The sequence below is a fragment of the Helicoverpa armigera genome, chromosome 14 (assembly GCF_030705265.1).
Source record: "Helicoverpa armigera isolate CAAS_96S chromosome 14, ASM3070526v1, whole genome shotgun sequence".
Lineage (NCBI taxonomy): Eukaryota > Metazoa > Arthropoda > Insecta > Lepidoptera > Noctuidae > Helicoverpa > Helicoverpa armigera.
The window spans coordinates 9,099,750-9,115,868 of NC_087133.1; the positions used below are offsets into that span (position 1 = coordinate 9,099,750).

At 37.3% G+C, this 16,119-nt stretch overlaps 2 protein-coding genes across 8 annotated transcripts in view; both read left to right on the plus strand.

Moving 5' to 3' along the window:
* The window catches only part of LOC110373296 (peripheral plasma membrane protein CASK), a 216,472-nt gene that overhangs the window by 120,962 nt on the left and 79,391 nt on the right, over nt 1-16,119 (plus strand). The window lies entirely within an intron of this gene.
* LOC135117765 (uncharacterized protein K02A2.6-like) lies at nt 11,087-15,526 on the plus strand. Its single transcript, XM_064037885.1, is given in 3 exon segments — nt 11,087-13,315; nt 13,317-14,707; nt 14,710-15,526. Coding segments are annotated over 3 exon segments (4,185 nt in total). The 5' UTR covers nt 11,087-11,228; the 3' UTR covers nt 15,417-15,526.

Genomic DNA, 16,119 nt, shown 5'->3' on the forward strand with positions numbered 1-16,119 from the left:
AAAATTATAAAATTGAGTTATGACTACCGAAAAACAAATTTATCATTCAAAATACGCTTCAGCCCGTTTCAAGTCTTAAAACTTTCCTTATAATTTATTCCTTCAATTAATAACCGTTAAGTAACGGAACACCTACACTTGACAAGAGTCTATAAAACCGGTTTAGACTTTGGTAATTTAATATTTTTCAAGAAAGTAGGTTCTTTGCCGGAGTTTGTATACAATTTATTCTCATTTAAACTCAACATGGTTAATGCATTAAAGAAAAATAACAGCGGTGTTATTTCACTAGCATTACACCTTTATTTACCGTTTTCATTGCTAGAGTTGTCTTCATTAAAACAAAGCATTCTAAGAAACTAGAGAGTACGTTGCACGTTCTAACTGATCGTATACGTTTAATCTTAATCTTCTCCAGCACGGTTCCTCTGTTATTATTTTCAATAATAAAGTATTTTTATTTAAGCGCTCGTAAACCACCCAGGCGATATATTACCGACATTAAACGAGACTTGCCAGTTATTTATCGATCTCGTTCAACGTCGTTTGGCTTAATTAATATTTTTATTAATTTATCATCTTGTTGTTACAGGTAATTAAGATAATGGTCATCTTACAGACAATCGAGTTTCAAACAACGCTGTAAGTACAGATTTTTTTATCCAAGACATTTTAAATTTCGCGTAAATGAGTGTAATAGCAGAGATAAGCTTTGATACTTTGAAACTTTTTTGACTAAAATGAAGAGAAAGGAGCAGAAAAATGATGCCTCAGATAGATCATATTGTCTTCAAGTCGTTGAAGTTAACGTTTGCAAATGACTAATAACTTTCATTTGTTTTGAACGCACAAGAAAAGGAATCAATTGGGTGATTTATGTGTTTCGTTATTGAGGATCGCCAAACGATCTCTTCTTCGGAAACTCCCTTCATTATCTCGGCTTGAGTGTCGGACTTTGAAGGCCTTTGTACAACTTAGTCTATAAATCTAGTTTGGCAATTTCCATAGAATTATTATTCACTACGGCCTAGTATCATGTAACTTACACAAATCGTGGCCAGAACTTTTGTACTTTGCTCTCGTTTAAGCTCAAGTTGGGCCTCAATAGATTTGTTAGGAATTGTTCATTAGTAGACTCAAGTAAATTAATGTACATTATTCTATTGGTGCAGAAGCCAATTTTATCGTTATTTAAAAAAGCGATGAAGAACAAAACATTCAATATTCGTACAGCGAATTTGGCTAGCACTTATTTGGACATCACAGGAACGACGGAATTAATGAACCGATAGAGTAGAGCTTCACGCCAGCGGCTATAAACGTACTGCAACGGGAAAAATCTCCGTAGTTTTTGTATTTTTTTACAATCAACTCTTTGTGAACAAGAGCATAAATGAATTTTGTCGACCGTATTTAATCAATATCGGTTTAAATTAAAATTGTTGTTTCATTGCGGTAACCGCTTTTGGATTTGTGGAAAAGAAAATACAGTGGCGAAAGTGATAAAGCGCTTTCAATATTAAACGTTTTGCAGTACCCGCATCTGCCGTGCTTCTCGTTTTGTCTGCGGGATTTCTCAATTTGAATTGTTGATTCTTTTCTCTTTTCTCTGATTTGCTATAACGTTTTATGGCATTAATATTTCATTCCTTTACAAGTTTAAGAACAATTTCATCAATATTTGAACTCACCCTTTAACTTGGCTTTTAAAAACTTTTCCATTATAATGTATGTAACCTAAAAGCTTCTCGATCGCGATATGTTTTCAAAGAGTTTGTTATAATATTTAAACACGTTATATCTGAGTAAAAGTTGGCTACAAACGTGATATCAGAGGGGTGGAATGTCGGAGCACCCTCGAGCTAGCGACGAACACTCAAATTACATTGTTGCCAACATGACTTTTTAAGGCGTTATATTAGGAATTTTTTCCATGCTTGCGGCCTAGAGAAAGGATTTGAGATGAACCGCGAACGACAATGTTACAAACTTTATATATTGCAAAGTAGCTAAATTATTTCCTTTCATATTAAATATCTATGAAAAACATTGTTTGAAAACCTTGCCGTTGCCTCAGCTGTGACTTTGCTGTTTCCTCAGTAACTAACTGCTGTTTTTTATCTCTTATAAGCAACAAGTAAAATTTTATCACGTTTTCCTTTCCATTTCCTTGACTAAACCGTGCTTTTAATTTTTACAGTGATAAACCAAATTAGCCGCTCTTTCGGTCTTATCATTTCTGCGAAAGTGTTTTAGGGAGGGAAAGTTGGTCCGTACGGATGATGTTATAGCTCTCAAAGTTAGTAGTGAAAGAGGATAAGGGAATGGAGTCTAGTCCTTATTTAGCGACAAGAATCTATTTTGAAATGAAAACAACCTTGACTCTTTCCGAAAGAAAATTCGTGGTTTTCGACAACAAAGGCAAAAAATAAATACTAACTAGAAGTAACTTAAATAAAATAATGGCATTGTTATAATGTTTTGTAATTGAAATACGTGTATAAACCTCGTGGGTAAAAATAAGCTGAATCTTACTTTGAGATTCGTTATTTCATGAAAAAGAACCCAGAACGAAAACTCACGTAAATACCATTAAAAAGTGTTAAAAGAAAATGGTACTTCGCAATGCTTATTATCATCTAAGAGCACTGTCATACCCGTCTACATAATATTACGTAGGATTACATGCTCTGTGGGATTACCCTCGAAGTAATTACTCGGGCAGTTCGCTCTTGGCGCGGACACGGCAGGCGTTTGCAGCCGAAATTAGTTAAAATTAAGGACAGGAGGGAACGAAAATTTTTCCACTCACTGCAGGGAGGGTATACGCGCCACGGCTTTGGATGTGACGTTTCAGTTCAGTTCCGCAGTTTAGTTTCGTGCTCATTTACGCTTTGTTTACGCTTTTTATTTTTGACTCTTTTGTGTAAAAATACCCCATGTACGGTACACTATGACGCTTTTTGAGCCTCACCGTATTCCCGGCGGATGTAAAATTTTCTGTAACTTTTTTCAATATCCCATCTTTCACTCGTTTAAATAATGCTACATCGATTAATAACAACAAGATGTATCATCGAACCAATAAATTATTGAATTCTTTGAACCGAATCATTAATTAATTCATTTCATGCTGTCAGTTTTAATACCGCTCTATACTTTAATAACATTATGTCGGTGCTCGATCATGTTGATATAAGAAATTACCTTGAAATGACGAATAATACTTTGGACACGTCTAAAGTTGGTCACGAGCTACTAGATTTGATTAGCCGGACGAAAGCCTCGACAGAATTCGATTAAGTCAGACGATGTCGTCTGAAGTTTGGACCTTCATAAATTGGTTACCCACTGAAACAGTTGGTGGCCGAGTTCTGGGCAATTCATAAAAACTTGTCTATCTCATCGGGCGTGAAATAAAACATTCTCTCTACTGTAACAGCTTCCATGTTAATTTTGACCCGCACAATTCCTTCCTCTATCTCTAACGTTGGAACTTTGCAGACATTTAGCTCCACAAACTCAGTATGGCATAGTCAAAAGTTTATGAAAAGGTATTAATGGTGGCCTTTACAGTACAACGGATGGCCGTGTATTAAAAGTTTTGATGAAATTACGGAAGTGGCCCCTACCTGTGCCCCCTCTTTCTCTGTATAAATGAAGTTGCAGTTAGTAAAATGTTCGACGTCGACCTATTAGCGAATTTTGTTTTGTACAAAAGACAGTTAATTTGAAAAACAAATGTATTCTGTTTTTTTTCTGAAACAAATGAGAGTTCAAAGACAATGTTAAGGACATTTTCCCTGGAACCATTATTTCTTTGTAGACATTAGTTAGTATGATTTGACTTTGACCTTGATAGAAGTAAAACGAAGTAGCTTTTTGTAATATGTTCTAAATTGTTGTTATTTTACTTGATGATTTCAGAAATAATCTGTATATAGAGGTAAATAACACGTGCATATATTTTTCTAGAATACCTGCACATTACACAACTCAGTTACCTACCTACATCAATCAATTCCTATTCTGGTTTACATTATAAGGCCCACGCAAGCCATAAATCTATTTTCTTTTAGGAGTCCATAAATCGATTATGAAGGGGTATGCAAAGGCTTTCCTTGAAACTTTATTCGTCGACCGGTTTTGTGGGCAGTACTTTACCTTTGTGTTTGAGTTATCCCATGAGTCAGAACAGTCCTAGTTTCTTTTCATGGACTGACACACATTACACTATTTATTTATTTATTATTTATAACAATTAAATGAAAAGCTAGACCCACAAAACCGCAACCGTTACACGTTTATAATTTTAGAAGAATGTTTATTTTACTCTCCACCATTTAGTAAATAGATTCTTATTTACTTTAATCTAAAACTATTCGGATAGCCATAAATTAAAAGCTAACACGGCCTAAATAATCTCGACTTAAAGTCCGAACCCAGATTTACCTACCTCAGCTTATTTACAAAATAATATAAACGGCTATGAATATATTTAACCTTTGAACCTCTATTCAAATGCCAGTGTTAAGGTCGATCGATAGTTTCATTCTTTCTATACTGCATCGTAATATAAATACGCATCAGCCTTCTAAGTTAATCAATTAAGGATACAACGAGGTCCCCTAAATTTATTTCATCCTGTATTTTATGGCCCCATTTAACATAAGCACCATGAAAAATTGTGCCGCTAAAACTTTTTATGGTAAACTTTGATATGAAGTTTTAACGATATAAAATATTGGTTGGAAACAATAGAGATCATTTTCCTCTTATGGGGATGATATTAAATTGGACCTTTGAACTTTTCATAGCGTTGCGTTTTTTAGGAGGTTTCCTAGGATTTTCAACAGAAGGAAAATTGGTTCGTGGAAATTCGGGAAGAGTCTCGGTACTTTGTGACTAAAAGTCTTTTTAATAAGCATACTGAGCAAGTTGTTGCTGTAGTACATTTTAATTACTTACTGGCTTAATATTTTTGAATGTGCCGTTAAGTTACACATAGGTAGGTACCTATTTTCCCTCGTCATTGCAACACAGGGTGTGTCCTAAGTCAATTCAATTTACATTCTAAGCTCTGTTCAATGAACTAACACTATGTTGTCAACGGAATCAATCAACTGAAAAGGCACCTACAAGCTGTAGGTACAAGGGAAATAGCCTACGTTATAGCTTGACTAAAACTTCGTTATATCAAAGGTCAGGTCCAAAATAACTTGAAATGTGCTTATCATCACTTTACACTGCCCACACAGATGTCAGATGACTGTGAACGATGTTTGGTTACGAAGAAGAATAGTTGTTTTGAAAATTACAAATGGTGTATTTTTTCCCCTATATTATGGGTGAGCTATGACATATAATGCCGTTTGAATAAGATAATCTTGTATAAAATATTGCTTAACAAAATGTATCTTCTTTATTATATTAGTATAGACAACAATGTTTCTGCTAAGCGAGACACTGGTAGATGGTTTCTTATACCCCCTACAACATATATCGAATCAAAAAGGATATGCCATTGCCACACACTACAATTTCAGAAACCGAAACACGCTATTTCTCACACCTTTATTGAAACCATATGACCCGTATTACCTACACATATCGTAACTTCATTCTTAACACATTTATCTCGAATAGATAGTCTATATTTCTCGGGAAAATCGTTTTAACACTCGATAACAGAATCGATCATTTTCCGATACAGGAACGGCGGCATTAAGATGTTCTAAACCTTTCTATTTTTCAACGACGACGCCCGTTTCAAATGGTTTATATTTCAAGTAGAAAATACAATTATTCTTCGGCACCCCGTGTGGAGAAAATACTTATCTCTGACACCTCATGTTTTACGGGATAAAATAAATCCTAAGAAATATAATACTGGAAACGGTTTATAAAAATTACCTAGAAGAAATATGCTTAACTTATAAAGGTTAAAACGCTTTGTGCGTGAATAATATGTCTGAAGGTTATCAGAATTTATTATGAAAAATAGATAGAAAAGTTGTTTCAGCCATCTTATGATATTCCGTTTATTTGACTACAAATCGACAATTAGTTACATACTCGCATTATTGAATCCATACAAACACAATTTAGGATTACGTTACAAATATTGAAAAAAATATTTAATAGAAATAACCAATATAATATTCCCGTATTATTTCATTTGAAATCTTCGCAATATATTTTCACCTCACGCCATAACGCATGCCAATGGACCATAAAGTTCTCGCTCTATACACAAATGGCACTTTGATAACAGCAAACGACACTTACCGTACATTTCAACGGTTAATATGTTCCATATCAATTGTTATTGAAAATAATAGCCTCTTGATATGGTGTTGGCATACGTAAAATGAAATTGAAGGAAAGATACACTAAAAGTCAAGTCAAGGTCTTTTTTTTTTAATTTCAAAACAAGTGTGTTCTGAAGAGCTGTTGCCTATAATAGCTCTTCAGAAACGTCAAGTGAATTTCAAGGTTCCAAAGAGCGGATCCCATGGAGAAGAAGTAAGAACCGGCAAGAAACACTGTTTAAAAAAACTGCTGTACAACTTTCCTTCTTTGCTTAACTACAATATGACATGAAATAGAATATGTTTAAGTTCCGTAAAAGTAGTAAAACATTAAAAAAAAAGTCAAACAGGAATGCGACCCTAATAGGTTTTACCCTGAAATTCTCCAAATTGGTTCTATTCCGCTTCAAAAGGCTTTTGCAAGGTTGATAACGATTTTATATTACTCATATTACGGTTATTTTATTGCACTGAAAGGGGTCTATTTGACCTTACAAATTCACCCAGGCAAACGGTTTGTCGGTCCGTGGGCAGTCCCATTTATTATTGTAGCATGAAAATTTGATCTTGCATATCTAAAAGCAAGCTGCCTCGGCGTTTTGGAAAGATTTTTCAGTAAATTCTATTGCTTACTAAAGATATTTTCATACACAGCTTTTTGAATACGTAAGTATACATATGGATAGATATTAGACTTTGCAAGCACGACAAGACAGAACATACATACGTTTACAAGAAAATAAATCCTCATGTACCTAATATTTTATGCAGAGAATTCACATTAATCTTTTCGATATTAATATTCGAAATAGTCGCTGTATTTGGCTGTTACATATAAGTTTTAAATCAAATAACTAAATGATTGATGTTGGTACAGTCGTATTGATTTTGTTTAGTTGAAAACTGGATATTAATGGCGTGGATTAAATATTTTATGTTTACATGTATTTCATTAAAAAGTTCTAAGCCTGTGTAGGTAGATTTTGAATTATAAATGAGATTTCTATTTTTGTTTTGAAATAAACACAACGTAATATAAAAGATAGGTAAACATGTAAGATCTATTCTATCAAGCTCACTCATACACGTGAGGCTTTTCATACTCCTACGCTGATATCTAGTCTTGCGTGTTTCTTATTAATATCAAGAAACAACAAAGTGAGAAGCATGACATGTATTTATAATAGAATCTGGCTGGTTTATGCATAATTGAAGAATCAAACTGATTATTCTAGTTAAATTTCTGTTTTCGTTCTGTTACCAAAATTTTAGTTCCAGAATCACTACCGCTCGATCCATAGGTGTTCTATCTACAGGATCTAAACCCTAATGCTAGTTTAAACCATAAAACAGCACGTAATTTTTTCCAGGTAAATTATAGCGTCTATTGAAAATCTCGATCTACCCTACGAACCCCCGATAACTGACGTCATTCACGTATTGTACCGGCTGTCAAAGGAGTCCCTCGTATGGACAATAATTTAAGAGCGTCCCATTCAATTTCTCCTGCCATTGTCTGCATGTAGGTCAGTTTAGCTAGTTTGATGTGTATTCACCAAGTGTATTTTGTGGCGCTTCTGACGCTGTCTGTGTTTGAATTAGGTTTTTGACACCCCTTTGTTTGGGTGTGTTGGTTAAATTCCCAACTCGACGGAGTCATTTGCTGGGTTCATTTGATTGAGGAGCTCGTCTGATAAACAGTCGCACTACATATAACACCGATGATGTACCTACCTAAAACAAAAGTCCCAATATAGTTGGGAAAAGGCTAGGCAGATAGGATGATATAAACTAATAGGAAATAGAGCCTCCTGTGGAAACAAAAAATCTTGCCAATACATAATAGTTTTGCAAGTATTCAGAAGATATATTCGCTTTGTCACGTAGGTACCTAAGAATATACATATGTCCGACCTGTTACATGCGATGTCACGATCTCACGACCCAGAAGCTCGTCACACAATCACCTTCCGTCTGCAAATTAGATCGTGATCCTTACGCTTCCTCAACAGATAAACTCAGATACGTAATCCGGTGTCCATCATGACGACAGTTGCTTACCTATTATTCGACATCTCAAGCCACGACGACAGTTGTATACTTATAACTTTTACGACATCCCAAGCCCGAAATAAAATGGCTTGAGACATTTGATGCAATAAAGACACTTTTATATAATATATGATGTACTATATATTGTTTTGGACATGTTCATTTATAGCTGTTGTTATTGTTTATTATTCCATACAACATTAGGCCCTTCTTTAGGTTTTAGTCAGTAAGACTCTGAGAGTCCCCCACGCTGCAGCTGCACCCACAACATCAGGGTCATTTGATGATTACCCATAAAAAACGGCTTGTTTCGCTAACTAAATAGTACAATACTATAGTCCAGCTCCTTCCTCAATGACAGGTAAGGTAGTAACTACACACGGTTCCGCAACATTACACACGTTGAAATTTACTACGAACGTGTCAGTTCCTTCACATAATGTTGTACCCCTGTTCGTCTAGTGATAAAGTGCTATACATTTGTATAAGAAACTGGTGAGGAACGAGGAAATGAACTGCCGATATTTTACGTTTTTGTTTGACACCTTTACGTTAGCAGTAGTTTCGGCCCTTCGTCTTGCAAGGATTTTTTAAGAGGTGGTATATTTAATGGCTTTGTTGTTTAATTTCTCTCGATCTACATCTGTCTTGTCCTCCCTAGAAATGGGGTATCAAATATGTAATAAAATGATAACCACAGTTGTGTCCAAACTTAAATGGGAACAAGTTAGATAAATAAACAACGAACCGCATCATTTGAATAATTTACCCGCCAATCTGCTTATAATAATACATAAATTAATTCAGCTTAATTTCGTAATTCAAACTGATTTCATTACTTTTAATGAAATGGCACAGTTCACAACACACTACACACCCGATTCGCAGCATGAATATTTAACCCGTAGACCCATCCCGGCTAAAGTTAAACTTTGTTGTCTCTCCTAACTTTTTCAACCAACTAAATTACACTGTCCTTTGTGTACACGACCTAATTAAAGTTTCCTTAAGACTAATTTTCTGCCGAATTATTAAAAGTTAACAAAACTTCATAATTAAAATTCCCGAGGGCCTTAAGAATAAAATCTTTTTAGCGATCTTGCTGGGCCTTCTTTCCTAAGAAAACTTGTAAACAGACCTAATTATTTTCGGCTTTTTAAAGGTGCTGAGATAAGGGACAAAATAATATTCTGTTTTGGAGAGCACCTTGATTAAATTGCGGATAATTATTTGCTAAGTACAAAATGCTTGGACCAGCTTCGGATTTGTCAAAGGCATTCAAAGCTTCTGTAGATTGTGTCAAATACAATAACTGTAATGGACGTTATAGTCGTTCAAGAGTTGATTCATCTAATTCATATTTCTTATTAATTTACAATATTATGTCAATTTAAAATAATTAGTAAAATCTTAATGAATATTTCGAATTTTATTCCATATTTCGAGATGATGAAGATAAATTCATCGTTTTATACAGATATCACTTTTCCGGGGCAACCGAATCACTCCATCCAATAATAACGATCTCACACATAACTGAATAAAACACTCGCGAGTCCCTTTCTTTCTTATAGGCTTCATTCGCTCCTCAACATTGCAATGTTCCGAGCAATAAATCTCCGACATAACGCTATTAGTCACGTCATATTCTGATGTTGCCGAAAGCGGCAGCCTTGCGGCAAACAAATGAGCCGTTTAGGAAGATAGAATATCTAGAAGTGATAGCTCTAAGCAAGCGTGAAACGAAGGCTCCTGGAAAATGGGTTATCTGATTTAGTTATGCAAAACCTGTCTGTGGCATTTTTTACAAAAGTGTTTGGAGTTCTGTACTTACTTTTTATTAAGTTTGATCATGCAATGACTACACCTAACAATAAATTTTAAAACAATAAAAAAGCACCATGGTGTACTCAATAGGTACCTAATGCTTAAACTTCGAGTCCTGTTTTAAACAGACATTTGTTTTCTCACAATCCAAAAAGCTGTAAAAAGTGCCATCGCATTGGTTGAGAAAAGTTGGCAATTGGGGACACTAAATCTCACAGTTTATACAGATAGAAACTGCTTGCAAGTGGCACTTTTATTCGCTGCCCAGCAAAAAAAAAGATAGTTGAAACAGTGTTTCAAAAAGTAAAAAGTTCAATACCCATAAAACTTTTTAGACTTTATTAGTAGCATAAATATAAGCTTTATGCTTTTCGTCTCGTCTACATAGTTTCAAAGATGTTGTCGAATCTAGAATGATAAAAACAAATGTTTTCTCTCTTGGGGAAAAATTCGTCCATTTACATTTTACAAAGAACGGGAGGGGGCGTAATTGATAGCCCTGAAAATCAACGATTACGGTTTCACTTTAAATTCGTTTGCAGCGGAAAACGAGACGGATTTCGACAAACGCACCAGATTTCCCAGTGGGGAGGATTTTGACGCGACTTACTGACGATAAAAGGTAACATTTCAACACGGATATACCTGCTGCGTCCGAGATTATTTGATATTACTAATCTTTTATATTGATTTGGCGACGATATTCTGCCTACAGTTCCGTTTTTACCTGGTACGAATTCGTAGACGGTTTTATCTGTCCTTGGGGACTTAAAGATGGTTAGGTGCTGGGACATGTAAATTGGAAAAAATATTGGTACTCTGTTGGAAAATGCTTTTAGGTTATCATTATTATAAAGAATAAGTAACTCTCTGTTGTATATGTGAGTGTACAACACCTGTGTGTGTTGGCGCGCGTGCGACAGAGACGTTCGTTCAATAAATCAGTATGTCACTGACTCGCCGTTTGAATACACGTACGTGTCTCCCCGCTCCGAACATACCTAACAGTGGCGACGAGGACAAAATAAACATAAAAAAATGTTTGCTAACGGAGGGTTTGGTTCAATAACCAACTTTGACCACCTGACTAACGACTGGGACACCTACAAGGCACGGCTCACTCAATGGTTTATTGCTAATGATATAAATGATGAGTCTGACAAAGCGAAGGTAAAACGCAAGGCAATATTATTAAGTGTTTTGAGTGAGTCCAGCTACAAACTAGCGAGTGACCTGGCGTTGCCGCAGAAGATCGAGGCGGTGGAATATGATAGTATCATCACTTTGCTGGACCGCCATTTCACCCCTAAACGGCTTGGTTTCGCGGAGCGATACAACTTTTATTCAGCCACGCAGCGCCCAGGTGAAAGTCATACTCAGTGGGCAGCGAGGATAAGAGGATTGGCGGCACATTGCGGTTTCAAGAATTTGGAAGAGGCCCTTCTCGACAAATTTGTGATGGGAATGGCAGCGGGTCACGAACGTGAAAAGTTGTTCGCGAAGGATCTGCAGGAACTGACGCTGGGGAAGGCCGTAGAGTTGGCTGAAAACGTGTGCGCAGCGCGCAAAGCAGCAACTACCACGCAATTGTTGAGCGGAAGCGCCGGGGCGAGCCACGCGGTCGCCGCCGCGGTCGCCGCCGCGGCCACCGGCAGCGCGGGGCCTGAAGGCGTGTTCAGTATCTCCAAGAATGAAAAGTGCAGTGTGTGCGGGTATACCAATCATAAGGTCAATCAGTGCCGTTTTAAAAGTTACAAGTGCAAAAAGTGTAACCGCAAAGGTCATTTAAGTAGAATGTGTGCGTCTAACTCAAAAGTAAATTACGTCACGGAAGGTAATGTGGATGTCGGAGACGATGGTAAGTTTTCGGTACTTAACATTAAATGCGTAAAAGGTAGACCAATGTCAGAATTCGTTAACGTAAATGGTGTATTTTTGGAGTTTGAGATAGATAGTGGTTCAGCCGTTAACGTAATATCAGACAATACCTACCGATCGTATTTCAAGGAATTGCCATTGACCGACACTGATAACAATTTATTTAGTTACACGGGAAGTAAAATGAAAACTTTAGGATTTATTCATTTAAACGTGTCGTATACAGATAGCACACATGATCTAAAGTTCTACGTAGTGTGTGGCGGCGGCCCGCCGCTCCTAGGTCGGGAATTTCTACATACATTTAACATAGAATTTGCCCCGGCGACGCCCGTTAATTACATGAATAAATCACAGAATCAGACAATTACTGATATTATTTCGCAGTTCCCAAAATTATTTTCAAATAGATTAGGTTGTTTTAATAAAAATAAAGTATCTTTAAAATTAAAACCAGACGCGAAGCCGATATTTTTTAAAGCAAGACCTGTCGCTTTCGCCATAAGGGAAAAGATCGATGCGGAGCTCAATCGTCTTGTAGATCTTGGTATATTAGAACCTGTAGAATATTCGGAATGTGCCTCTCCCATAGTGCCAGTATTAAAGAAAGATGGCGGTGTTAGGATCTGTGCAGATTACTCTGTAACTATTAATAAGCAATTAATTATCGAAAAATACCCGTTACCATCTATCGATGAATTATTTTCTAGACTACACGGTGGTGAGCAGTTCACCAAACTTGACCTTTCACGAGCTTATAACCAATTTCTACTGACAGAGGACTCACAGGCCCTAACATGTATCAACACGCATCGCGGTCTTTTCAAATACACTAGGTTAGTGTTTGGTCTGGCGAGTGCTCCAGCCATTTTTCAACGGGCAATGGAATGTGTACTTGCCGGACTTGATGGGGTAATAATATTTTTAGATGATATCTTAATAACAGGGAGTAATGTTAACGAGCACATAAACAGGTTAACTTTAGTGTTGAAACGCTTGGAGGATGCAGGGTTAACTGTTCAGCAGGATAAATGCGAATATTTCAAAAACGAAATTTGCTACCTCGGTCATATTATTGATAAAAATGGTATTCGCAAATCACCAGATAAAGTTCAGGCTATTTTAAAAGCTCAAACGCCGACGAATAGTACGCAGTTACAATCATTTTTAGGTCTAGTTAATTACTATAGGAGTTTCGTACCAAACGCGTCGTCGGTTCTGAGCTCATTGTATGAATTATTACATAAAATAAAAATGGGAGTGGACTCCAGTTCACGACGAGGCGTTCAAACAAATCAAAGAACTACTGGGTTCCGATCAGCTGTTAGCGCATTTTGATCCGAACGCTAAATTGTTGCTCACTGTAGATGCATCGCCGCAAGGGTTAGGTGCCATTTTATCTCAGCGATCACGTGCTGACGACCGCGAGAGGCCTATCGCATTTGCTTCAAGGACGCTCACAGCAGCGGAAAAAAATTATTCACAGTTGCAGAAAGAGGCAACGGCAATAATTTATGGTGTAAGAAAGTTTCACCAGTACCTATATGGTCGTACTACACCATTCATACTACGTACGGACCATAAACCATTGATAACAATTTTTGGCCCGCATCGTGGCATCCCTGAGGTATCAGCTAATAGGTTACAACGCTACGCGTTATTTTTGTCAGCATACAATTATACCATCGAATATATTCGCAGCGGTGATAACAGTGCAGATTTTTTATCACGAGCGTCGTTAATGAATGAGAATCGGTCGCGGGACGAAGCGCGGGGGGAGGATCGAGACTGTGACGAGCGCGCTGCCTACGTTAATTTTGTCATTGAAGGAAGTCTACCCATCACCTTATGTGAATTACAACGTGAGACTGCCCGCGACGAGATTTTAAAAAAAGTTAAGAATTATGTGTTGAAGGGATGGCCACGCAAAATTCATGACCCCGAATTGCGACCATATTTTGATGTTAGGTTTCAATTGGCGTTAGAAAATGAATGCTTAATGCGTGGTCATAAGGTAGTCATTCCTCATTCACTAAGAGAGAAAATATACGGAGAATTACACGGTTCACACTTCGGGGTAGTAAAAATGAAGGCAATCGCGCGCGAAAGATTGTGGTTTCCGGGAATCGACGCGGCGCTCGAGCGGTTGGCAGCCGCGTGTAGCGTGTGCGCGCAACTGCGACCCGCGCCTCCCCGCGCGCCTCCCTCGCCGTGGCCGTATCCGCCGCATGCATTCTATAGAATTCATTTGGATTTTCTTGGACCGTTTCATAACCAGATGTTTTTAGTTATAGTTGATGCATTTTCCAAGTGGGTCGAATGTTACACTGTTAGTACAACATCATATGGATCAAAAACCGTTATAAGTAAATTATGTGATTTTATGTCTAGAACAGGGGTGCCGCACACGTTGGTGACGGACAATGGCACTTCCTTCACGTCTAGGGAGTTTGTACATTTTTGCAATATAAACGGTATTCAACATGTATTATCGCCGGCATATCATCCGTCAAGTAACGGCCAAGCCGAAAGTTTCGTAAAAATAATAAAGAAAGGTTTAAAAACCATAATTTTGCAAGGTAACACTAAAATACCTCTTCAAGAAAAAATTGCTAAGTTTTTATTTGATTATAGAAACTCAAAAATAGTACCACAGGTAAATCTCCGGCGGAAGTGTTGTATGGTCGACCTTTGCGTTCACGTTTGGACTTGATTAATCCCTTGCAAGTCGCTTCGACATCCACTGATCTTTCGTTGACCGTAAGGAAAAATCAGTCCTTACAGAGTAATCATAAGGGAGGAAGGAAAAGGCCAAAATTTAAGATAAATGAGGTTGTTTGGATTAAGCGATTTTTAGGAAACGACAAATATTGTTGGGTTCAAGGCATAATTAAGGAAGAGATTGGGAATGTCATGTATTCGGTGTATATATCGGAACTAAACTGCAGGGTTATTCGACACATCGACCAGATCAGACGGTTTCGAGCTGAAGACGATGATGAGGTACCAAACAAAACAAATGATTGGCACTCGGACATAGAAACAGACGACAGCAGCTTATTGCCGCAGCCGGAACCTACAGGCGCATCGGGAGAGACTATAGTTCCCGTAGGCCCACAATCACCAACATCTGCGGAAGAGGCTCATATTGAAGAAAGGGAAGGTACTAGTGTTGTGCCATTAGCCTCACAGTCGCAGTCTACACCAGTTCATCCTAGATTAATGAATCTCGACCCACCAGCACCACCTGACACAGTGGAAAGTAGTGAGGATGTTTTAGAACCTGACCAGCAAAAGCAAAGATCCAAACGCCGCGTTAGGCCTGTTAATTATAAGCCATTTTTTTGATTAAGGGATTTTGTGGGGAAGGGATTGTTGTATATGTGAGTGTACAACACCTGTGTGTGTTGGCGCGCGTGCGACAGAGACGTTCGTTCAATAAATCAGTATGTCACTGACTCGCCGTTTGAATACACGTACGTGTCTCCCCGCTCCGAACATACCTAACACTCTCCATCAGCTATTTGCCATTCTTCATTCTCACAATAAGAGGATAGTCGTAATAAATATGAATAACCGTAGACATTCATGGTTATGTTACTTTTTCTTTAGAATGGCTACTACACATACATATACGTACATCTGTTTCATTCCCAATTCTATCTCTAAAGAGACAATTATGTACCGCAATTGGAACAAACAACTAAGTTACAATCGAACTTAAACAGCTCACTCAGAAACTTGTAACGCGAAAACTTTTATCGTAGAGATAGTGTCTTTATGTATTGCGTCGATAAATTAATGCTGTCTTGTGAGATGTAGTGTAGTGGACTGACCACAAGCAATTTCACACAGCTGTTGGGTTGCTAGCCGTGAACAAATCTTACCGTATCGAGAACCATTTGGTATTGGTTTCGTTCTTGATGAGTGATGACTTCATACAACAACCCCTTTCTTCTAAAAATATTTATTCACAGTAGTGCAAAAATGTACAATGAATAATAAACTAAGATATAGCGTATAAAATGTCATCAAAAATGTCTGTGAAACA